The sequence below is a fragment of the Mauremys reevesii genome, linkage group 13 (assembly GCF_016161935.1).
Source record: "Mauremys reevesii isolate NIE-2019 linkage group 13, ASM1616193v1, whole genome shotgun sequence".
Lineage (NCBI taxonomy): Eukaryota > Metazoa > Chordata > Testudines > Geoemydidae > Mauremys > Mauremys reevesii.
Genome location: NC_052635.1, coordinates 45,955,939 through 45,980,279, shown reverse-complemented (window position 1 = coordinate 45,980,279; position 24,341 = coordinate 45,955,939). Strand labels below are relative to the sequence as shown.

Sequence of the window (24,341 nt, the reverse complement as noted above, 5' to 3'; positions counted from 1 at the left end):
TGATTAAACTCTACTGTACCTGAACCAAGCTATAACACAGTTTAGTACAGCATGTATGGATAAGACCAACCAAACTCAAAAACTCAAAGCATTAGCTCAAGCAGAAGCCTAGTTTTGTCTTTGCAGCAATTCCTACAATATCAGGCAATTTGGTTGTCCCCTGACCCAGGTACAATGTGGTTTGGGCCTGCAGGGTAGACAAAACCAAAGTGATTTTACCATGGCCCTGAGTCTCATGTCAGGTCAGCCAAAGTCCAGGATTGTAGCAGAATATGGTTAAACCCTATTTGGGAACAGTGTATGCTAAAAAACCAAACCATGTTTTAACAATGTCAATGTTGTAACTAAAGTTCCTTCAACGCAGTAGAAATTACAGTATAGACAAGACACTCAGCTAAAGCCCAGTTTTAACTCAACTTGGCCAGTCCAAAGTTTAACAGCTGTTGGTAAACCCTGTTTTCCTGGCTACATATACCTGGCCACAGATTATCTGGAAGGGGATATGGGGATTATTAATCTAACTCTACTTGGTTAGCATGGTATCCAAGGTGGTGGGGGAAATCTTGGTCCTCTCTTGTCAAGGAACAAGTCAAACCACCACAGCACAGCAGGATCATAAGGGACTGACTCTCACTCCTACTCTTGACCCTGTATTTCACGGGTATTTGATGTCTGCTTGGGTTGAATATTAAAGTCCCAACCTCCATGTCACTTCTATTGCATATAGTGAAACCATTTCTTACCCATGTTGAGACAAGTTTGTGGTCACTAGCACAGTTTTCACTTCTTCCACACCACTGCCATCAACCACATTGTCAGGTGTCGTTACCACGACCACCTCCTCCATGTGAACGCTCACATCTGGGGTTGCCATGGTTAGGCAGGAGAGCACAGAGATCACCAGCCGTGTGGAGAGGTCCCTCCGTGAACTGGTTTCCTGTAAAAAAAAAGAAAGACCAAAAATGTGATACAGCTCTACCCCAATATAACGCTGTCCTCGGGAGCCAAAAAATCTTATTGTGTTATAGGTGAAACTGCATTATGTTGAACTTGCTTTGATCCGCCAGAGCGCGCAGCCCTACACCCCCCCCCCCCGAGCACTGCTTTACCGCGTTATATCCAAATTCGTGTTATACTGGGTCACATTATATCGGGGTAGAGGTGTACGTGAGAAGATTCCCACTATAAAAATGGCTAGGAAGATAAGAACCAACACAGAACAGGACCAAGACCTTCTCAAGGATTTCACAGGTAAATCCTGCATCCCAAATAAAATATTAGTAATTCCCATCCCACTGGTTCCATCTTGAAAACAGTCTAAGTGAAGAATATAAGAACCACAAGATAAGATTTTGGAAAACGTACCAAGTCTATACATAGGAACCCAAATACTTTAGTATTGGGTGTAGGATTTTAATAGGCTTTGTTGCTGTTGTGTGGTTGCTACTTCAGAAGCCATTTGAAACAACAAAATTACATGGTAGCTGGACTTCTCCCAGTACTGCCTACGTTCATAAAGTGAAACAACCGGTAGAGGCCAGGCCTTGCATTCTTTTGGCCCCATAAAATGGCACCCTGGGAAAAAAAACATTCAAACAGTAGAGCCTGCCCATATCACTGGTATTTATAAATGTAATTATTCACCAAAGGATATCTTCAACTGGCTAGCTACTCCCAACACTAACGAACTATTGACCAGCAAGCTATTGTCTGAGCATTGTCTGCCTTGAGACAACTGGACTGCGTTTTGCAATCTGAGGCTCTTCCCTGTTGTTATTCCTTCCTCTCCACATCTATTTTACACTGGGGAGAGAGGTTGATGCATGTCATCTCCCGCTCCCATCTGGACTGTTATTGAGTTGCAGCAGTCAAGGTCTTCAGGGCCCAGCATCCTCTTTACCAGCACCCATGGCACTTCAGACCATAGGAATTGCTCTACCAGCTCAAACCAATGGTAATTCTAGTTTCAGTATCCGGTCTCTGACAGTAGCCAGTACCAGATGCTTCAAAGTAAAGTGCAAGAAACTTCACAGTGATTACTTTGTCGTGGGTGAAGGAAGCATCTTCCTAATTCTATCAATTAGGAGTTGGCTTCAAAGTGCTACCTTTACTAGCAACTTCAAGGCAAAAGATACCCCAGGATCCTCTTTACTGGCACTAAAAGTGTTTCAAAACAACAACCCTAGCTACTCTGTTTGGAAAACACCCTCATTCTATAATGTCTCTCTTTTCTTGTTAATGTCTTGTGTGAATGTCACTAAAATTATGTTAAAAACTTTGTGTGTTTCCTATTTTAATGTGCTTAAAACTTTTACACACTACACTTTTCACCACCTGTTGTGAGCACCTGTTACCCTTTCTCTTCCTCTCTCCCCTTGAAGCTTGCCCACTATCCAGTCACCACAGCTCCTGACTTACTTATGCCAGCCCCAAAAGCCCTAGGTCTCCAGTCCATCTCTGATGCTGCCTAGGATTTCTCCATTGTTAACACTTGCACATCCTCCTGCTTCTCAGGTACACACCCATAAGATTCCTATTATTAAACATTTATACGGCAGTAGCAACTAGAGTCCCACCAAGTTGGGGGCCCATTGTCCTCGGTGATTCCAAAATGTGTCTTATGGTATTCTTGTAAGGAGCAGAAGAGAATGTCTTCAGGTTTCTGGAGGTCATAATGATTTCTGGACACTGATTCATGGAAACCAGTCAGCTCCAGGATGTAAATGCAAATTCCTTCCATTCTCGGAAGTTTTAGCCCAGAACAAAACTTTGCAGAATTGAAAAGCACAAAGTGACAGAGAAAACTGTTTTCAAGTCAATGTTTCTAAGGGATCAGTAACAAATTTAAGAGAAAAAAAATATTTGTAAAGTTCTGATTTTAATGTTGATGGTGTCCCTTTAAAGGCATAACTGTCTCAAATATCTCTTGCTATCAGCTTTCCATAGTTTTTCTTTCCCATTACTACAAGGAGGCTGGCGGCACCTTAAAGACTAACAGATTTATTTGGGCATAAGCTTTCGTGGGTACTTTCGTAATACGTTCCCATTACTGGCTCGCCTCCTAGCTGCTATTGACTGAAGGGGAAAAAAAGACTCCCCGAAGAATCAGAAGACTTCTCTGCCTTACTAAATGTATCACCACAGGGAATCCCTCTGTTAGTTTCTCTGATATAGACAAGATTATGTTGAGCAGTTAAGCTGTCACACTGCACCTACACACAGTTTAACACTTTCATTGTTCTGCACTGCAGTGCTCTTTGTTAGAAAGTCTGTTCACATTATCATAATATCAAGATATACCATGTATAATAGACTGCACTGCAGAAGTGAGTCTCCAGCTATTAATGGTACTATTTATCATTTAAAGTTCCGTTCTATTCTGAAATGTGATTATGCAAAAATGGCATTTTCATACTCAGTGGATCTGTTCCTTCGGTGCACTGAGTCTCATTTTACTTACCAAAGTTATTACAACAGTCATCCCTGCAGAACTTTAGTTTGAGAGAGTAAACTTGGATACTTTTGGCTCATGTACCATGAAAAAAACCCTATTAACTAAGCTCCTGTTGTAGGGCCATGTGTGTAACTCTACAGGCTTAAAATTACACTATTGTTTATATTTGTCCAAACCCGCAATAGTGCTGCATAAGTGTAAGTGAGAGCAGCATTTGCCCTTTAGAAAGTTTATTACTGGTGAAAATGCAAGAGCCAGAAAGCTTGGTCTCTGAAGGCCATGCTGTGTTCTGAGCTTGAAAGGCTGACAATTAGGGGAGAAAAAAAAATTATTTACTTGTGAAGTAAGCAATATTTGATATACTAAATGTGGAACCACATCATGCTTTTTAAAAACCACCACCACAAAGTTACTTTTCATGACACCACACTTAAGGATGCCATCTTAAACACCTCTGGAACTACTTTCTCCAGGTGCAAAACAGACTGGTGTAGATAGTTTGGATTCTGGCATCAGAGATTCAAATGCAAAAGATTACAAGTAACAAAACAGGACAAAAACCCTCCAGGACAAAAACAGGACAGAAGCCCTGCTTATTTAGCGCGCTCTCTCCCTCTCTTACACACCCTCCTCTCCACATCTACATTACGCTATACTACACTACATTGCAAACACACACACAAGCTATTTCTGTTGCTCCTAGGCTTCACACAGGGTGCCAATGACAGCCTTTCCCCTCCTTACCGGTCTGAGCATTGGTGCTCACAGCTGCTGCCCTTGCTGTCTGCCTTCTTGGTCACATACCCAGCCACTTTATAACCCCAAAGTGCCCAAGCCCTGCCCCTAGAGCAAGGCCTGGAATCTCCTCTTGCGTAAGAACCACAGAGCTCTGAATCATCAGCTGCCAACATGGGGCAAGTAGCCAGCCTGGGCATGGCTCTGCAGCATGCGGGGAGCAGGACCGCTGCTGAACAGCTCCAGACCCAGCCTCTGCCCGCTGTCTCCCCAGGCTCTCTGTACTCCTGTTCCATGCCTTCTATAATCTCCTGGCTTCTCTTGTACCCATTTTTTTACCTATTCGTCCTTCTTTCTTTGACAGCATCTGGTATCTTTACCCAGAGCCCTGCTTTCCAAAATTAAGGCACCCTTTTCTACACATGGACCCCCGTGCTCAGGTAAAGCCCCAATGAAGTCAGCAGAGCTCAGCTCAGCCCAGAAACAGGGGTCCATTCACATGGTGCTAGTTGCAGACTGGAACCTCAGTTTTATACTCCACTCATCCTACAGAAAAGCAGAGCAGGGGAGAGGCTAAGACAGTTTAAGGCTCTTTACAAGAACAACCTGACCCTCAAGCTGTTTGCCAAACAAAAAACAAAACAAAACAGAAGTTGCCTTGGGTCTTTCCCCTCCCCCCACTTCTTCTTCCCAGCCAAGTGTATTATTTTAAAAAAAGAAAATTGTGTTACATGTCCCCTCCCTCAAGGCCTAGCTGCAGATCTGCTCTGACCTACATTTAAAAATCCTGGGTGTACTAGCTGATCAATATGAAGATGAGAAAGAACTATTCCCTGCTTCAGCTTCCTTGTCAACACTACCAGTTATGCCCCATAGGGCACTTTGGGAAGAGCACTACAGTCAGCTATAGGCTTGCTTCCCAAAGGCCACGACAATCTGAGCTGAGCCAGAACAGGAATTTAGTCAAGCAGATGGGCAGATAGTTTTTTCTACCAGTTGGTGCCACTTCCAACCACTGAGGTGGGAGGCCAGTTTTTATTTTCAGCTTCAGATCAGACACAGTTACAACTCAGGCTCAAATCTTCAAAGAGCTGTACGTCTGTAAAACGGGGACTGTACTTCTTTTCTCCCACATTTGTCTGTCTTGTCTGCTTCTTCAGGGAAGGAAATGTCTCCTACTATGCATGTACAGCACCTAGCACAATGAAGCCCTGCTCTCGGTTACAGCCTATAGTTCAGAGGTGGGCAAACTATGGCCCACGGGACCCTCCTGCCCAGCCCCTGAACTCCTTCCCCGGGAGGCTAGCCCCTGGCCTCTACCTGCTGTTCCCCATCCCCTGCAGCCTCAGCTCACCCCGCTGCTGGCGCAATGCTCTGGGCGGCGGGGCTGCAAGCTTCTGGGGCAGCGCAGCTGCAGAGCCCGGCCTGACCCAGTGCTCTGTGCTACGCGGTGCGTGGCTGTAGCACCGCCAGCCACCGGTGCTCCAGGCAGCGCGGTAAGGGGGCAGGGGGGTTGGATAGAGGGCAGGGGAGTTCGGGGTGGTGGTCAGGGGGCAGGGGTGTGGATAGGGGTTGGGGCGGTCAGAGGACGGGGAACAGGGGGGTTGAATGGAGGCTGGAGTCGGGGGAGGCAGTCAGGAAGAGGGGGGGTTGGATAGGGTGGAGGGGGCAGTCAGGGGCCAGGGTTCTGGGGGCAGTCAGGGGACAGGGAAAAGGAGTGGTTGGATGAGGCAGAGGTCCCAGGAGGGCAGTCAGGAATGGGGTGGGGGTTGGATGGGGCGGTGGGGGCAGTAGTTCTGTGGGCAGTCAGGGGACAGGGAAAAGGATGGGGCAGGGGTCCAGGGGAGGGCACAGTCAGGAAGGAGGGGGGGTTTGGATGGGGTGGCAGGGAGCAGTCAGGGGTGGAGGTTCCAGGGGCGGCCAGAGGACAGGGAGCTGGGGGGGTGGATGGGGCAGGAGTCCCGGGGGTGGGACATCAGGGGGCAAAAAGCGGAGGGGGCAGATAAGGGGTGGGAGCAGGCCATGGTCCCCCTCCCCTAACTGGCCCTCCATACAATTTCCAAAACCCGATGTGGCGCTCAGGCCAAAAAGTTTGCCTGTCCCTGCTCTAGTTGCTAGCTAACACCACTGACAAATCACACATGAAAGTAAGAGAATTTGCAGCCAAAATTTCTAAACCAGCTTTATCTCTGCCCTATTATTCCCAACCAAACTTTCTCACCTAACAGTCAAGATACACAAAAAACACACCACTGTCCCAAAGGAAACACTTCATACTGGGTTTCAAATTGTAACAGAGCCTATTACTAACTTATGACTAGACAACCTTTTCCTCCATGCTTTCCCAGGGACCACAACTTTCTGTTCTATATAGGTTCTTGTACTATGCTTATCACCATAGTATCTGAGCACCTTCCACTAGTGCATCTCACATGTCCACCTACTAACCATTCAGCAACCTGCACCCATCATCCCACTCTGGATGAAGATCTCATTCCACCCTATTCACCCTCCCAATATTGGCCAGAGACCCTATGCTCTAGCTACTGTACAATCCAAAGATCAACCACTACAATGGTCCACCCAATGCTGAAGATACTGAATTATAAAACAGTTACAAAAGGAGAACTTAGAGTTGTTAGAATCATAGAAATGTAGGGTTGGAAGGGACCTCAAGAAGTCATCTAATCCATCCCGCAACACTCAGGCCGGCTTAAGTATGCCTAGACTATTCCCAACAGTCGTCTGTCTAACTTGTTTTTTAAAACCTCAAAATGACAGGGATTCCATAACTTGTCTAGGTAACCTGCAGGGTCCAGCGACGAACCATCCTTATAGTTGGAAAGTTTTTCCTAATATCTAATCTAAGTTTCTCTTGCTGCAAACTCAGCTGATTACTTCTCGTCCTTCCCTCAATGGACATGGAGAACAACTGATCACCATCCTGTCTAGGACAACCTTTCACATATTTCAAGACTTATGTCCCCCCTCGTTCTTCTCTTTTCTAAATTAAACATGCCCCACTTTTTCAACCTTAAATAAGTGCTCTTCCCTCCCCGCCAAGATTTTGGTGATTAAATTAAGTATTCATGAAAGACGGGCTCTCACAGCAACAGCTTGAGCCAAAAGACTACAAGGAGTTGCTAGAAGTGTGCTCACTTTCGCCTTCCTTGTACCTCCAGTCTTATCAGCAACAGACTGTTGTTCCATCACAGGATATTTTCTGAGTTAAGACTGCCAATCATGCCAACTTATATGGTGCTTTTAAGATGTGAACAGTTAGGAAACAGGATGAGATACAACAAAATTAATTTCCTCTTGAGACCTCAGCAAATTTCTACAAGGATGGTAACAAAAAATCAAACATAATGCAGCTTCTATTTTCTTTTATAACAAATGAAAGGCATATTTTGTGCCAACAACTACAACATGGACCACAATGAAATAATCATGCAATCTTCCTGAAAGTCTGTATTTCATCCACTTAAAATTTATGGTAATGTTTGTAGTGCAATTAATGGCATGCAAAGTTCTGCTTCCACCCCACAGGACTCCTGCCAGAATGCCATACTAACTGCACATCTGAAGTAACAAGGGTTTTATACGATCGGGGGTGAGGGACGGTTGTTTATTGTTTAAAATAGACACTCGCATTTGGTGAGAGGGCAAAGCAGATGGAAGGCTAAGAGAAACAACATTTAAACTTTAGGCAGTACCAGGTTAGAAGCTTATGCCCAAATAAATCTGTTAGTCTTTAAGGTGCCACCGGAATCCTTGTTAATTTCAACACAGAATACAAAGTGTACTTGGTGTAAATCTGGAGCAACCCCACTGATGTCAGTGGAATTATACTGATGTAAAATGGCCATGTAAGTATTCACTTTATATTATTTTTATTATAAATATTTGCACTGTAAAAATGATAAATAGTATTTTTCAATTCGCCACATACAAATACGATTGTGCTTTCACAATAATGAGATTGAACTACTTACAAATGTAGATTTTGTTACATAACTGCACTCAAAAACAAAACAATGTAAAACTTTAGAGCCTACAAGTCTTTTCAGTCCTACTTCTTGTTCAGCCAATCGCTAAGAGAAACAGGTTTGTTTACATTTATGGGAGATAATACTGCCCGTTTCTTATTTACGTCATCTGAAAGTGAGAAGAAACGTTTGCATGGCACTTTTGTAGCCGGCATTGCAAGGTATTTACATGCCAGATCTGCTAAACATTCATATGCCCCTTTATGTTTTGGCCACCATTCCAGAGGACATGCTTCCATGCTGATGACGTGCATTAAAAAAATAATCTGTTAATTAAATTTGTTACTCAACTCCTTGGGGGAGAATTGTATGTCTCCTGCTCTGTGTTTTACCCGCATTCTGCCATATAGTTCATGTTATAGCAGTCTCGGATGATGACACAGCATCTTGTTCGTTTTAAGAACACTTTCACTGCAGATTTGACAAAACACAAAGAAGGTATCAACGTGAGATTTCTAAAGATAGCTACAGCACTCAACCCAAGATTTAAGAACCTGAAGGGCCTTCCAAAATATGATCGGGACAGGGTGTGGAACATGCTTTCAGAACCCTTAAAAGAGCAACACTCCAATGCAGAAACTACAGAACCTGAGCCACCAAAAAAGAAAATCAACCTTCTGCTGGTGGCGTTTGACTCAGATGATGAAAATGAACACGCGTTGGTCTGCATTGCTTTGAATCGTTATCGAGCAGAACCCATCATCAGCATGGATGCATGTCTGCTGGAATGGTGGTTGAAGCATGAAGGGACATATGAATCCTTAGTGCATCTGGTACATAAATATCTCGCAACGCCGGCTACAACAGTGCCATGCGAACACCTGTTCTCACTTTCATGTGAGATTGTAAACAAGAAGAGGGCAGCATTATCTCCTGCAAATGTAAACAAACTTGTTTGTCTGAGTGGTTGGCTGAACAAGAAGTAGGACTGAGTGGACTTGTAGGCTCTAAAGTTTTACAACGTTTTGGTTTTGAGTGCAGTTATCTTTTGTACACAATTCTACATCTGTAAGTTTAAGGCTCATGATAAAGAGATTGCACTACAGTATTTGTATTAAGTGAACTGAAAAATACTATTTATTTTATTTTTACAGTGCAAATACTTACAATAAAAAAATATAAAGTGAGCACTGTATACTTTGTATTGTGTTGTAATTGAAATCAATATATTTGAAAATGTGCAAAACATCCCAAAATATTTATATAAATAGTATTCTATTATTAACAGCGCAATTATTCATGCGATTAATTTTTTTAATTACTTGACAGCCCTCGTTAAATCCACTATCACTGCAGCTGTCTGCCTGACCACATGGATGAAAAGAAGGACAAAGAAGAGACGCTATGTTTTAAGAAACCTGGATACGGGGAAAGATTAAAATTCCTTGGACCTGACTTCAAACAGCCAGAAGGAGAGGTAGAAACCTCCCCTCCCATCCCCAAACACAAATTGCACTCTTTGGAAACAGGCATAAAACTGCTTATTCTGGAACTGCTAATGGGTTCCATCCCCAACCCATTTCTGAAGAGTGTCCAGCCCTGAATTCTGCATCAAATCAGAAGGTACACAGCAACATAAAATGCTTGGAAACAAATTGAAACACAAAATTTTAGATTAATGTAATTATTACAAAATCAACAAATTCACTTTAATATTTAATGATGTATCTGTGCTTTTCATGATACCACAGATATTCCATGTCGTGGCAGTGTTCAACACCAGAGCATCACAGTAACAGAGAACTCAGGGAGCTGCCAGTAACCCTGTTTTGGGGGGGTACTTGAGCTTAAGGCAGGGTGGGGGAGGGCACAAACTGCCCAAGGTGAACACACTGCATACAATGGCAGGGGAGATCTTGGACCGTGAGAGGTATATGGGTATGGAGACTACAATAATGCCAGCAGGTGTGTGAGAGAAAAGGGCTCCCACAGAACGTCTGAGGTATTTCTGACTACAAGGTGGTGCGCATCTTACCTACACACTCTGTACAGTGCCCGAGGGCGTGTTTGCAATTGGAATGACGGCACAATGCATGCAAAGTAACAGGGGCTGGTTGCAATGGAAGGTTATGGGGGGCATTTCGTATAATGCCCGGAGGAGAGAATTTAAATGGGGTAGGGTGCAAATATTATTGCACGTAGGGTGACCAGACAGCAAATGTTAAAATTTGGGACAGGGGATGGGGCGGTAATAGGAGTCTATATAAGAAAAAGACCCAAAAATTGGGACTGCCCCTATAAAATCGGGACATCTGGTCACCCTAATTGCACACACCACCTAGAGAGGGTGGTGTATTACAGTGTAAGAAGACACTTCATGCAACACCCAGCAGGAGTGTATTGTACGGGACGGGGGTGATACGAGCAATGCCCAGAGGCAAAGGGTGTACACGCTGCAGGCACTAGTCGGAGGCGGGTCTGCTGGCAAGGCGTGGGTGCGGCGAGTGCAGGCTCTGCTCGCAGCAGGGTCCGATCCTGCGTGCAGTGCCTGGGGGGGGGGGGGCAGCAGCACAAAGGGACCCCAGGTGGTGCAGACCATCCGCTCCGCGTGCGGGGAGGGGTGGGGTGGGCGCAGCTCGGAGCGGGCTGGGGCCGGCGGGGGGGTCTAGCTGGAGGCAGGGTGGGGCAGACGCGCCCCGCCACGCCGGGGGGTCCGGGCACGCCAAGGCGCGCGCGCGCGCCGCTCGGCTGCAGGCAGCGCCCGGGGAGCCGGACGCGGGCGGGCGGGCACCGCGCGCAGCCCCACGGGCGGCATTTCCACAGGCGGCGCGTGCAACCCCCGCGCGAGCTGCGAGGAACCCCCGCAGGCAGCGCCCGCTTCGTCCCCTCCCGCCCGCTGGGGCCCCGCAGTCCCAGCGCAGGCGGGGAGGGGGAGGGGGAGGGGAGGGAAAGGTTAAGGCGGGGGCGCGCTCACGCTGGAAACGCCGGACGGGGGGGCGGGGGCGCGCTCACGCTGGATGCGCCGGGCGGGGAGCGGGCGGGCGGCCGGGCGCTGCCGCCGTCTCCCTGCCGCTGCCGTAACGTCCTGACGCTCCGCAGGGACCCGCTGGCCGGACGGTGCGTGCGGAGGCCCAGCGGCGGCGCCGGGCCCGGCTCTTACCTCAGGCTCGGGCTCCCGCTGCCCCGCGCAGGCTCCGGCTCCTTGTTAGGCGGCGGGTGGGAGAAGGGGGGAGCCGGGCTCCGGCGCGCGCCGCTCTGCCCCGCGCAGGCGCACGCGGGGGCAAGGCAGCGCTGCTGGGACTTATTTAGCGGGGGCGGCGGAGCCGGCCGGCCTGTGAAATAGGTGCCGGCCTGGCCTAGCGCGCCTGCGCGACAGGGTGGCTAGGGAACTGGCTGCTGGGCTGGGGAGCTGGCGCGCGCCGTAAGGGCGGGCCCCGTCCGCGCGCTTCCTGCTTTGCCCTCTCTGTGCGTAGCGGGGGAGCGCGCGCTCGCGCCTGCCTCGCTGCTCCTGCAGCAGCTGCTGCTGCTGCGACGGGCTCGTGCATTGGGCCACCTGCCTGTGCATGCTCCCAGGGCAATGGGCGTTATGCGTTGTGCTCTGGGCATTGTGCCTGCATTCCGTGCGCGGGGTCCCTACCTCCGTTGGTGGCTGGTGCACGTTCTGGTTGTGTGCTGGCCCTTCCCCCCTTTGCCGTTCGTATTAAGCGTTTATATGGCGCTTATATGGCCCTGGCATTTAAGTGCTAATCTGCCTGCGTTCGGTTTGTGCAAGCGTTCTGTATGTGCACGTGCATTTCCTTTGTGCTTGCCTTCAGCTTGGCCGCTCTCCATGCATTGCACCTGTGCATGCATTCTGTTCAGGATTGGTGCTGGTTGAAATACGGTACTCGTGCAGATGTAATATTAAAATGCCCCAAACCGCCTCGCACTCTGGGCCTTACCACTAAAGCTTGCAATGAGGGAGAACTAGTGGGCATCTAGTTCCTGGTGGTGGTTTTTTTGTTTGTTTGGTTTTTTAAGTATAAAGCATCCCTTCTAAGGCACTTACAGTGCTGCACTGATAGTTAAAATAATACACAAACCTCACTAGTCCAATAAAATTTAAAATATTAAGTTTAATTCAGGTTCTTATACTGCCCTTTTCAGCATAGTATCTGAAGCACTTTCCAGCAGTGCATTAAGCAAAGTGACTAACATTTGTCACATGTGGTTCTTGTCTCTTTTTTTTTTCTCTGATTAATTTTTTTGTTTTGTTTGGTTGTCAGCTCTGCTTCATGTGTATATATTGAAGGCAAGGGTTAAAAAAAAAGTGCATCTTGCACTTGGAACAGAAAGTGATGATGCTTAAGATAGTTCTTGGATATTGTGATGTTTGTTCTACAACCTGTGACCGGCCCCTGAGAAAGTTCTCTCGCCAGCACAGATTAGCTTTGTCCATGTGAACGACAGCTCCCTCATGCCTGGCCTGACTCCTGAGAAGTGGTGCTGTCATCAGTACCTGAGCATCAGGCAATCAGGTATCCTGGCATCCAGTCTCTTGAAGATCAGGTCAGGTGTAGTGTTATCACCTTTGAAATGCACCCCCCAAAAAAAAAAGCTGCCACGAGGCAAGCCCACCACAACCCCCATCACAAGGCAACTCCACAATGTCCCACTTCAATAGCTGCTAATAGTGTCTCAAACCCTCTCTCTCACACATGCAGTGCGCTTGCATGTTTCTTGAAAATGCAGCATTTTGGGCTGTTGTTGCTTAAACTGTGGAAATGGGAACACTGCAGCATCTTTAGCTGGACATAGAAACTTTTAATATTAGCTATTCCAGTGTATTATGAGAATAATGCAAATCTTTAGACCCATGTTCTTAAAAAAAAAAAGGCAGATTAAATTATTTCTATGGCAATTGGCAAATCCATAAAAAAATGGCCAGGCTGGTCAAATACTGGCCAGCTGATCCCATTAATGACATCTGACCAGGGCTCTTAGGGGAGGTAGCATAGAGAGCAGGTTTGATGTGATCACTGTAGCCTGTGTTGTTGAGAGGAGATGCTGCAGCATTCTTTGTGCTGGGGTTTCCTAAGGGCTGATAGCTTCATGCACAGGTGCATTGCACTGTTTTAGTCCATCCAGGAGGTGACTAAGGCATGAATTACTGAGGCCAGGTCAGTGTTCACTAGGATGGGATGGAGTCTCCTACTGAGCCTGAGATACTCCTGGGGGAATTCTGCACCACTGCGCACCCGCAGAATTAATAACCAGTGTGGAATTTTTTTCTGCACAGAAAATGCATGCTGCCTAAGTGCTGCAGTTCTGCCTTTTGCCCACCAGAGGTCACTGTGCGCTGGAACAGACAGCTGCAGCTCACCAGCAGTAACAGCAGCTGGCTGCGTTCATCATGGTGTCCTGCCCGCGGAGCCAGGTTAGGAGGGATGGGGATATTGCGGAGTGGGGGAGACAGTGGGGCACACAGGGCTGCTGAGGTGGGGTGTCACAGACTGCGGTTCAGAAGGGTAAGTGGTGGGGACAGACTGGGGCGGGGGCTCAGGAGCCAGCGGCTGAATGGGAGAGGGGCTGCAAGGCCACAGGGGGAGGACGGTTCAGGGATACACGGGGACGGGAGGTGCAGGGACATGTGGGAATGGGGCCGATGTGCCTGACTGAATGGGGAAGGCTTCATGGGGCTGTGAGGATGACACAAGGAAGAATCTGGCCCTCATTGACCAGCTGTAGGAGAAACCAAGGAGAATAGGGTTACTTAGTTTTCTTTATGGATATCTAGACTAACTGTCTTTTGTGATGTCTAAGTGCCATGCCTATGCTCCTGGGGACGGGATCTAGTTTTAACTTACTGTGATTTTTTTTTTTAATAAGAATTCCTGAGGCAGGATCAGTGGTGTATTGTGGAGCATGTAGAAAAACAGAGGCAGCGTTATCCCTCCAGCAAGGATATAGATTATTTTCAAAAACAGGAGGATTGTGTTGTAAAGGTAGAATTCCACCTTCTGCAGGCTTCATGCGCACATGCAGAGGATGCCCTGGGGCCTCAGGCTCTTCAGGACTTGGTACATAAATGTTGACATAGTCATTGGTTCATGGCTATTTTCATTGTCCTTCCTAAATTGGTCTTATGGAAGACTTAGCCATTAGGAAATGGAGTCCCTTATTTCTTATAACATCACCACCCCATGTCTTCCTCTCATTTTAGTTTCTCATCTACCAAATTATGTTGCTTGAATTCTGCCACAGTTGTGCTGTTTTTGATGGGATCATTAAAAGCTTTTCGCAGTCTAGATGGCTATCCATTTTCATAGATGATTCCATACAAAGGGGTAGGATTGTGACATTGGCCATTTGCCAAATTAGCCAAAATCTCATCCAGTGAAAGCAACAATGGATGTGAGGTGAAATGTCCAGAGCATACAGGGAATTTAGCCAGACATCTTCCATTTAAATGGAGAAACCCCCTGGGCCACTTTGAAAAATCTCAGCTGCAGCTCCTATTTCTTCTCTCTAGATGTCCTCCATGCCCTTCCCTGCATATGGGCTTAAGTGCAGGTAACTCAGTAGGTTTAAAAGACCAGTATTGCCCTTGGTATCCTCCACCCATGACCGTGTATATTCCATTGTCTGTGACTTCTGGTTCAGGAGCTGATTTACTGGGCTTCCTGGATGTTTTATTAGAGCCTGTCCTTGTAAGACATTGACCTTCAAATACTATTGAAGTTAATAGGCACCCAGTGACGTGAGGCCTTCCCTTGTAGCCCAGGATGGAGGTGCCTTTCCAAGGAGATTGGAGCAGGTATAAAGTGCAATGGTTTGGAATGAGGTTGCATTTAAAAAAATATTTTTTTTTAGGTAAAAGCTACTTCTGCTGAGCTGAGTAAGGGCCAGCGCTAAAAGATGTTTGTAGGTTTAACCCTTTTTTGGACAACTGACTGCTGAGTCTTTGATCCCTCTCTCCTCATGGAAGGGCTTTGAACTCTTCACTTCCCCAAGGATAAGGGAAAATAATGGTGTTATCTGCATTGAAGTGTTTCATTAGGTTTTTTTCTGGAGAATGTAGTTGAATTACAGATCTCTGAGATGTCTTTAAGGATGGGCAATAATTACTATTTAGTTCAACAAAACTCTAGATTCCATACTTTATCTTTGAGCCAGTTTTATATTCTGCCAAGTTATTTTCCCAACAAGAACATAAGCCTTGGAAGATTAAAACAAATTGTGTGTATTAAGAGAAATGGAGACACGTGGTTTCATACCAAGTTTATTTCTTTTAGTTTTTCATAATCACTTCTTTTGCACAACAACAACCTCAAGTTGACAATTAAATGCACGTGGTAGACCTAAAGGAACCAGACGGCTCCGTTACAGTGATGGAAAGTCTGTTCATAACACCATTTACAGTATCTTATTGAGCTGTCTATTTGGGAAGAACAAAGATAGCACACACTGGGTCATGAGGAGTGAATCCTGCACAAGGCCACTGACATTCAAATCCAAACTGGCTCCAGAGAGAACAAGAGGGCAGCCCTGGGGAACTGAATGGGCCCGTTGTTTAATTTTTGTCTTTGCAGGGAGGCGGCTGATGATGTAATAGTAAATACTCAGCACTTGCAGAGTGCTTTCCATCTTCAAAGTGCTGTGCAGACATTAACTTGTTAATCCTCTCAACACTCCTGTGAGGTAGGGAAGTAGTATTATCCCCATGTTACAGATGAGGGAACTGAGAGAGAGACAGAGATGGAGGGTACCTCTACACAGGGCCGCCCGGGGGGGGGGGCAAGTGGGGCAATTTACCCCGGGCCCTGCAAGGGCCCCCACGAGAGTTTTTGGGGCCCCTGGAGCGGGGTCCTTCACTCGCTCCGGGGGCCCCGGAAAACTCTCGCGGGGCCCGGGCCCCCGGAGCTTCTTCGCTCCCGGTCTTCGCTGGCCGGGGGGTCCTTCCGCTCCGGGACAGAAGGACCCCCCGGCGCAAAATTACCGCCGAAGCGGGACCCACCGCCGGAGTGCAGCCGGGTCTTTGGCGGTAATTCGGCGGCGGGGGGGTCCTTCTGTTCCAGGACCCGCCGCCAAAGTGCCCCGAAGACCCGCGGTGGGGGCTGCACTTCGGCGGCGGGTCCCGCTTCGGCGGTAATTCGGCGGAGGGGGGTCCCCGCCGTGGGTCTTTGGGGCACTTTGGTGGCGGGTCCCGGAACGGAAGGACCCCCCGCTGCCGACTTACCGCCGAAGCGGGGGCCCCCACCGCCGAAGACCCCGGGCCCCCGGAATCCTCTGGGCGGCCCTGCCTCTACACTGCAAGAAAATCTGCGGCAGCAAGCCTTGGAGCCCGGGCTTAATTGATGTGGGCTTATGGGGCTCGAGTGATGGGGTGAAAAGTAGCACTGCAGACATGCCTGCTTGGGCAGGGGCTCAGGCTCTGAAACCCGGCAAGGGGAGTGGGTGTCAGACTGAGCAGGAATGTCTTTATTTTTAGCCCTGTAGCGCCAGCCCAAGTCAGTTGATCTGAGCTTTGAGACTGCTGCTGCTGCAGTGGTTTTTTTTTGTTTTTTTTGCAGTGTAGACTTACCTCAAATGACTTGCCCAAGGCAGCCAGGATAAGAAGTCAGGCATTCCTGGCTGCAATTCCTGTGTTCAGATAACTCATCCCTCCAGCTTCCAATGAAGTCAGTTATCCCCCCATCCCCCAGTAGGCTCTGGATTATAGAAACCTAAATGTTGGTCTGTGCCCCTTGTCTACATTAGTTAGAAACCTGTACAGAGATGGAGTTTATTGGTCCTAATATGTCATCCCTAGCATGGTTGGCAATAAGTCTCTACAGCACCATAAACAGCCATTCCCTGACTCTTGTTTCAAGTTTGATGTGATATGTGGGCGTATGCATAACACACGCATGTCTGTGCATGCCCACCGTATGTGAATACACATGCGTCACCACCACAAGTGCGCGAAGACAGTAATGCTGCTTAATGGAATGAAATAAATTATGTGAGATGACAAAGTTAAACAGAAACAGGGGTAAAGAGTCACACTGGTCCTTGCAAGAGAAAAAACCTGAAATTTACATTTTACAGGAGCAGTGTCACAGCTCTGATCCCTATTGTAACATGCATGCAATTGTCTGAATTGCCAGTGACACTAAAAGGGTAGCATTTGGGGAACTCCCACACTCTGACTGCAAGGTTTGTTTGACAACACAACAGCAGCATGGAGTGAGAACTTCCAAAATAGACATGAACGAGGAGCACTCCATTGTCAGTTTATGGGCCATACAGCCTTGAGAGAATCCTTTTGAAGCCAAATCTGAACGCTTACTCTAAATAAAGCAAATGGAAGGTCTAATATTTGGAACATGAGCCAGACTGTTCTAGTTCTTAACCCCAGAATTGCTAATCACCAAGACGCTTGTGACACCTGGGAAATAATTTGCCCAAGAGAACAGGGAGGGAGCTAGGAATTTGAAATGTGTATACAGGCTGGTGGTCTTTTGCCACCACAGTTCTTTGTGTTACACCGGGAATATACACTAGGCTAAGTTCTCTGCTGGTGTAAATATTGACTTCATTGAAGTTACACCTAAAGAGACGGGGGCCCAAAGTAGATATGTTCTTACAAGTGGCCACTGACAGCAAGTCTAGTTAGAAATTCCCCCCAATGAGTGTCTATGGGTATGGCTGCACTGCAATAAAACACATGCAGTTGGCCTGTGTCAGCTGACTTTGCCTCCTGGGCTCAGGCTCTGGGGCTATAAAACTAGTGCAGACATTCAGTCTTGAACTGAAATGTGGGTTCTGGGACCCTGCGAGGAGGGAAGGTCCCAGAGCCTGGGCTCCAGCCCAAGGCCGAATGGCTACACTGAGATTTTATAGCCTGAGCCCCATGAGCCCAAGTCAGCTGATACAGGACGGCCTCGGGTATTTTATTGCCAAGTAGATATACCCTAGAAGGCCACGGAAGGTGCTTGAGCCCAGTCATGCCCCAGGAATTTGTAAATTGCATGCCATGGAATACACCTGAAGATGGCAACATGAGGGAATGGCTGAAGAGCCACAAGAAAAATGAAGTGTGGTGGAAATATAAGGGAGTAAGAAATCCCTATTCAGGCACAAACTACTTGTTAGCAATTCTGGGAACTCAACAGGAATGAAATAATTGTGAGCTAATATGGATTTGTGAACTGAAGATCAAAGCAATGTATGATGCTGTCAGGCACAGAGTTCAGGCATGTGTCTTGCACCTGTCATTAACCTCTCCGCTGCAGTCGGGACCATGCAAACGTTTCATCTGCAATGTTAGTGGGATGGCCCTCCAAGCAACAGAAATTCCGTTCCAGAGGCACACAGCCACAGAAATCACACACATTTCCCTGATACAGCCAGTGGCACTAGACAAACTCATTTCCCTGACATATTCAGTTGCATGGGACAGACACAGCTCCATGTTATACCTGATTCATCTGGGCACACCAGACAAGCATTTTTCCCTGACATGACATATCCCATCAGATGTAACAAACCTTTCCCTGACATTACTGATGCAAACTTCTACCTGACACATCCCTGTTTCTCTGCCTGATGCATCAGTTTATCCTGCACTAATGCATTTTCCTGACATGTCCACTGTACCTCACAGCACTGAAAGTGTTAAGGTGAAGAAAATGAGGTTCCCAGCTCTCCCATCTGCACAAGCGCTATATCCTAGGCTCCTCTCTAGCCAGGTTTTGTGTGTATCACCAATTTGAGTGTTTGTCAGGCAAGTTATTGCAAGAATAAGTCTTTACCTGAGATCAAAATTGGCCTGTAACTGCATGGAGGCGATCTTAAACTGGGAGCTTCACCGTGAAAGTCTGAGATGGAAGATACAAGCAGAGGCAAAAATTTAGACCCGGTGATGGTACAGGATAAGAGAAGGAATGCCCCCAACAAAGCACAGTCTGCAGCTACCCACTTTCTTCTGCATCATACATATAACCATCCATTCCCTCAGTCTTGTTCCATGCTTACAGGAAATAGACTCGACTACCTCCCCAGAGGCAAGGTTGAATTAACACTAAATTGGACCCGGCTCCATTACATTTTAGGGCTGTGTTTGAAACATCGCCCCCCTTACTAGATTTTTTTCTCCTGACCCTCCTTCTGCCCCACTCCTGGAATGGATTCTCCCAGTTCCCACCCACCCTGGCTGAAGGACTCTTGGTCTGCCTCCTACTCCCGAGTCCCTGATTTACCTTCCACCTGAAGCAGCCCAGCCACCTCTGCAGGCAGCAAACAGCTATGTACTGTGCAGCTACTTGCCTCTCCGATGTACTGCTCTCTCTGGGCCTGGATCCCATGGCCCCAGGCATCCTGTCCTCACCTGGCCTTGCCTCCAAATTCTTTTGAGCCCAGTGGGTAATCCAAGTGGAAATGGTTGTTTCTCGTTTGTTTTAATCTCGTGCTCATGAGTACAACATTTCTGATAATAATAATCATCGTCATAGTACTAAAAACAGTATTTACACCAAGCTTCAGGTCAGAATTACACACCAAGCAAACACTCAGCACTACAGAGAGTAGGACAGGGTTAATATCTTGCAGACACCTTCTCAGCTCCCACCGGTGTGAGACACGGACATTTGACAGTTTCAACCATTTCCTACACACAAACATTTTATTTATTCATTAACTTTTTAAAATTTATTGTCACTATATGGATGAGATGATTCTGGCGATGATTCTGCAGTGTACACAGATGCTTATCTAAGACAACTGCTACTTATAAACTGATCATTAGCTACTGTTAAGAAATTCAACCCTCAGTTTCCTTTCCTTTTCCCCACCCTGCCCCTAACATGCTTCCTGTCCCTGGACGCTACTGGGGCCAAATAACAGTCCTGGCCTTTCTCGGACCCTGGCAGAGGGGTTTGTGGCTAAGCTAGCCCTTCCCTTTTGGAGCAGAGCTTTTCCCTAATATCCATAAACATGTTGCAGCCATACAGGGATCTTCTCTAGTTAAAAGGAGAATTTATTCAAGGGTAGGTTAGGGAGAGGCTAGTAGCCTTAGTTCCAGCAGCAGCTGCCACTTCTTTACCACCCTATTGGGTTTTTGTGACCAAATGCCACCCATCTGGTCTGGGGCATGGCAGATTCCTTACACTCTGCCAGCTCATTGTAGAGGGAAAACCTGCAGCTTCAGAACTGAGTCAGCAAATATTTCCTTGGGGAGTGTGTGCAAGGGGAACTTTATACCAAATATGAAATCCCTATCTGCTTTGGTGTCTTGACACCACCTTTGTGCTAGATGACATTCCAGCCCTGCTTATCCCAACTCTGGTCTGTGGCACCCCTCAGCGCCTTCCAGGAATCACTCTATGTACAGTAAAAGGAAGCAGTATATACATGGCTTGCACCCACTGTGCCCCAGAGCATACAGTTGTTTGCACGAGTTATTCTCCTTGGTGACATTGCCTCCGCAGAGGTGCACCGGAGGAGTGTGCCTCACCTATAGAATGGCTTTTTGAGGCAATGTGTGCAAAGGGCACCAGGTACTAGTAAGTAGCCTCCTGTTCCCCTTGATGGCCTGTTAGTTCATCCTGGGTTCTGAAACAGAATCCATTATGGCCACTGGGAGAGGGGAAGTTTGTGACACAGTGAGGATGAATTTGAGTCCACGATTCCTTCCTGTATCTGTGCCTATATTCCTGCTTTTGCTGCCTTTCCCTGGAAACACTGCACTGGTCTGGAAGAAAGGTACCAGTACACTGCAAAAGCTGAAAGGTGGAAGGAAGGATTCTTTGCTGCTCTATGTTCCAAAAGGAAAAAGAGCTGCCATGTTCTCCTCCACAAAACCCTCCCACAAGGGAATGCTCTTGGCAAGCTGAACCCTGCACAAACACCCTATAGCAAGTCTTCACTGAGTCGAAGATGATGCCCTCTTGCACTTCAGCCAGACATAAAAACGCCAGTTGATAGATCAAGTCAAATTCAGATCTGGCGTTACGTGTCTGCAACTCTACTGACCTCAGTGATGGAAAGGCAGACCCCTTACAGTTTGGCTCATCATCTGCTTTTACAGCAGCCATCTCTGTAAACAATGACCTTACATTTCTACCGCCACGACTACACCAGAAGCAGGCACACAAACATCTCCTAACCCCTTCTGCCCTCTCCCTGGCCACGTCCTCCCCGCCTTTTCCAAAGCTGCTCTTCTGGAAATACCATTGCAGAGATCAGTGTGTCCTTTGCTATGACGTGAGGCCGAAGAGCCAGAGCTCTCTGGTTCATTCTGTGATCTTTGGTCCAAATGTCTCTCCTGTAATGGTATTGAAGAGTCACGTCCATCTTTGGGAAGAGGGAACAATAATTCTCCCAAATTAGAGTTTCTCTAAAGGCCTGTGGGCTGATTGGCAATCACATACCCTTTCTAGTTTATTTATTTACTTATTGAAGTGAAATGTTATTGGTTGTGAAAAGCATCAGATTGACAGCCCTGGAAACCGAGCCGCCCCGATTATCTGTAGAATCAGGTTCAACACAGGCAGTAACAGTGCAGGCTTCCCTGACACTGCCGAGCCAGTGTGCCCCAGTCCTGCCTCTACAACTGAGAGGGTAGTTCAGCCTACAGGCTTATTCAACCTGGGGCCAACTAAGATATCCACTAATGCCTGTGGTGATGGTATTTTTTGTGATATGGGCACTGGTCCACTAGGCTCTGAGACCCCCAGCTAATTTCACATGGGCTAACCAAAGCACCATCAGCAAGTAATGACTAAGTCACTACCTACCTGGGTTGGCTTCAAACCAGTGACCCAAGGTGAAAGGCTCTGCATGACATAGCCAATTCCTTGAGCCATCTGGTCCCCTTCTCCATCTGCTGGGAAACAATGGATCCATTAACCACTCCCCCACAAGGAAGAAATCCTCACTGTTTTCTGCCCATTGTCTTGACACTGATATCTGGCTCAGAGCAAATGCCAAGAGTAGCTCCGGATAGGGAATCCATATCTCCATGGCACTGCTGGCTGAATTTATTAGTATCTGAATTCTTTACATCTGTTTCAGAAAGGTTTTTTAAAAAGAACAAAATCCCAAAGAGAAGCTGTTTGACTGGTTATTGACTGATTCTATACTTCATATGAACTAGCTGCTAGTATGCTTAGAGGTAACCCATGGCCTGTGATCCCCCACAAGTACTGAACAGTTAAGGATGGAGAGAGAGAGAGAAGCGTGTAGCTGGGGAACGAACACCAGAGGGTTGGGGGAAATGGGGAACCAAATGTTGCATCTAGACAAACAAAATAAAATGTGTTGGGTTGGTTGGTTGGTTATCAGGAACCAGGTGCTAGATGTGTAGAAAAGCCCTTTATCCAGATATCTCCTCCCGCTGTTCCTTGTTCCTGCGAACCTCAGCTGCATGCAGTTCCTGCAAAGACATGGAAAGTGTTACAGCATCTGCAGGCTGCATAGGACAAACCCAAGGCTGTTTCCCATCTCCCCTCAGTTTCATCTACAATTTAAGTTACTGGTTTTGTGCATGCATCTGTGCATCTCCTCTTCCTCCGGGGCCTGGCACCATCAAATAAATGCACTAGAACATTGTCATAGTTGGTGTAATTCCACTGAAGCCACTAGACTTACACCTAGGGTAATTTTAGCCCACTCCTATGCAGGACTCAGAAGACCAGGCATATCACATGAATGTTCTGTGAATGGGTCTTCAGTACCAATGTTCAGAGCCCGCTGCAGCTGTCTTAGAGAAGGAACCTCACACAAATGATGTCCCGTCCCCACAGAGACCAGAAGAGGTTGTAACCTCTGGCCCCAGAGATGAGCAGTTATCACATCACAGTGCAGCAGAGGCAGCCTGAGTTCACTGCTGCCTTTGGGCTCCCAAGCAAGGGCCAGCAGAAGATAAGGTAACATTCTCTGCCATTAGACCGGAGGTGAGGGAGCCTGAGCCTGCTACATTGATCTCAGGTGCACGTCTTCTCCATCTCATGACATCCTGAGCTACTGCTGAAGAACTCTCTTAGTACCTGTTCTGAGGGAGGAGAGGTCAGATGTGGCAAGAAAGAGCCCAAACCTCAGTACTTGCTTTCACACAGCCAAGTACAGAGTCCCACCACCCTCCAAAAACCAAAACAAGACGGTATGAGGCAGCGAGAGAGAAAACTGGGAAGGAGGGCTCCAGAGGGAAGGGGTGGGGAGAGCACATTGGACACCTTGAGGAGGGAGAGTTGCACAAGCTAACCTAGGAAAATGGTGGTGCAGAAGATGCAGATTGTATCCAGAGCTCTGCTCTCGTGGTGATCATCCCAGCTGCGTTTGAGGTCAGCAGACCCGGCTACAGATGCTAGGCAAAGGCTTTGGTACCAGTAGCCACTATAATATAGGCAGGCGTCCTGGCCCTGCCCATTCTCTAGGTGTGCCTGGACATGGGAATCTAGCACTTGCCTTCTCACGCAGTCGCTCCCTCAAGGCAGCTAGGTGAGCTTCGCGGATCTCCTTGCTCAGCTCCATCTTGTAGTTGAGCTTCTCCTCAGCCAGCCGGCTGAAGTTATTGTTCTCCTCCAGGGCCTTGTGCAGCACCTCCCGTTCGTGCTCCCGCTTCTCCGCCAGCTGCTTCAGCACTTGGGCCTCCTGGGTCTGTGGGAAGCCAACAGATCAGGGGCGTGGGGGTGTGTGTGTGTGTGTGAGTGAAAGGAACGCTTCATATCCCTTGTCTCAGAGATGCTTCCTTTATCTGATCTGGAATGTCTTCCTGGATGTGCCACAACCACCTCCTTTGGGTGTCTGTCCAAAACCTAGCAGCTCTGTTATAGGATTTCCACTCAATATTTACTCTAAACTTATCTGCCCCTCTAAAGGTTTTGACCACTGCTTTCTGTCCAACCATCTTGCATTCATGTGGCTACCCCCCTCCATCCATTAGATGATATTTAGATACTGTGACCATGTTCTCCCCACCCCACAAATCCTTTCTAGATCACATGGAACACATTTTCAAACCTCTACATTTGTACCTGCATTTCAGGCAGGTAGATGTTAAACATCCAAAATTCTCTCTTTGCTGTGTGAGCAACACTGTTGGTGAAATTTGCAAGCTATGTAGAGACTCCTCTGGAAATCTGCCCCTATACATTAAACTGTCTCTTCTTCTCTTACCCACAAGTTTTTGTAGTGTCGTGGTT

The 24,341-nt window shown here is 47.4% G+C and overlaps 2 protein-coding genes across 7 annotated transcripts in view; both read right to left on the bottom strand.

Annotated features, from left to right (window-relative positions):
- Nucleotides 1–11,833, bottom strand: part of GMEB2 (glucocorticoid modulatory element binding protein 2) — a 40,139-nt gene extending 28,306 nt beyond the window's left edge. The window contains exons 1-2 of one of the 2 annotated variants that reach the window (XM_039499360.1): nt 11,816–11,833; nt 744–937 (exon numbers count right to left, since the gene is read on the bottom strand). In XM_039499360.1, the coding sequence (XP_039355294.1) occupies nt 744–874 (131 nt within the window). In that variant the 5' untranslated portion in view covers nt 875–937; nt 11,816–11,833. Of the gene's footprint in view, nt 1–743; nt 938–11,338; nt 11,494–11,815 lie in introns of those variants that run through there. The other variant, XM_039499359.1, reaches the window with a different exon arrangement.
- Nucleotides 11,834–16,412: 4,579 nt separating this feature from the next.
- STMN3 (stathmin 3) overlaps nt 16,413–24,341 on the bottom strand; it is a 43,270-nt gene continuing 35,341 nt past the window's right edge. For all 5 annotated transcript variants that reach the window (XM_039497238.1, XM_039497236.1, XM_039497234.1 and 2 more), the window contains exons 5-6: nt 23,605–23,796; nt 16,413–22,573 (exon numbers count right to left, since the gene is read on the bottom strand). In XM_039497238.1, the coding sequence (XP_039353172.1) occupies nt 22,514–22,573; nt 23,605–23,796 (252 nt within the window). In that variant the 3' untranslated portion in view covers nt 16,413–22,513. The remainder of the gene's footprint in view (nt 22,574–23,604; nt 23,797–24,341) is intronic.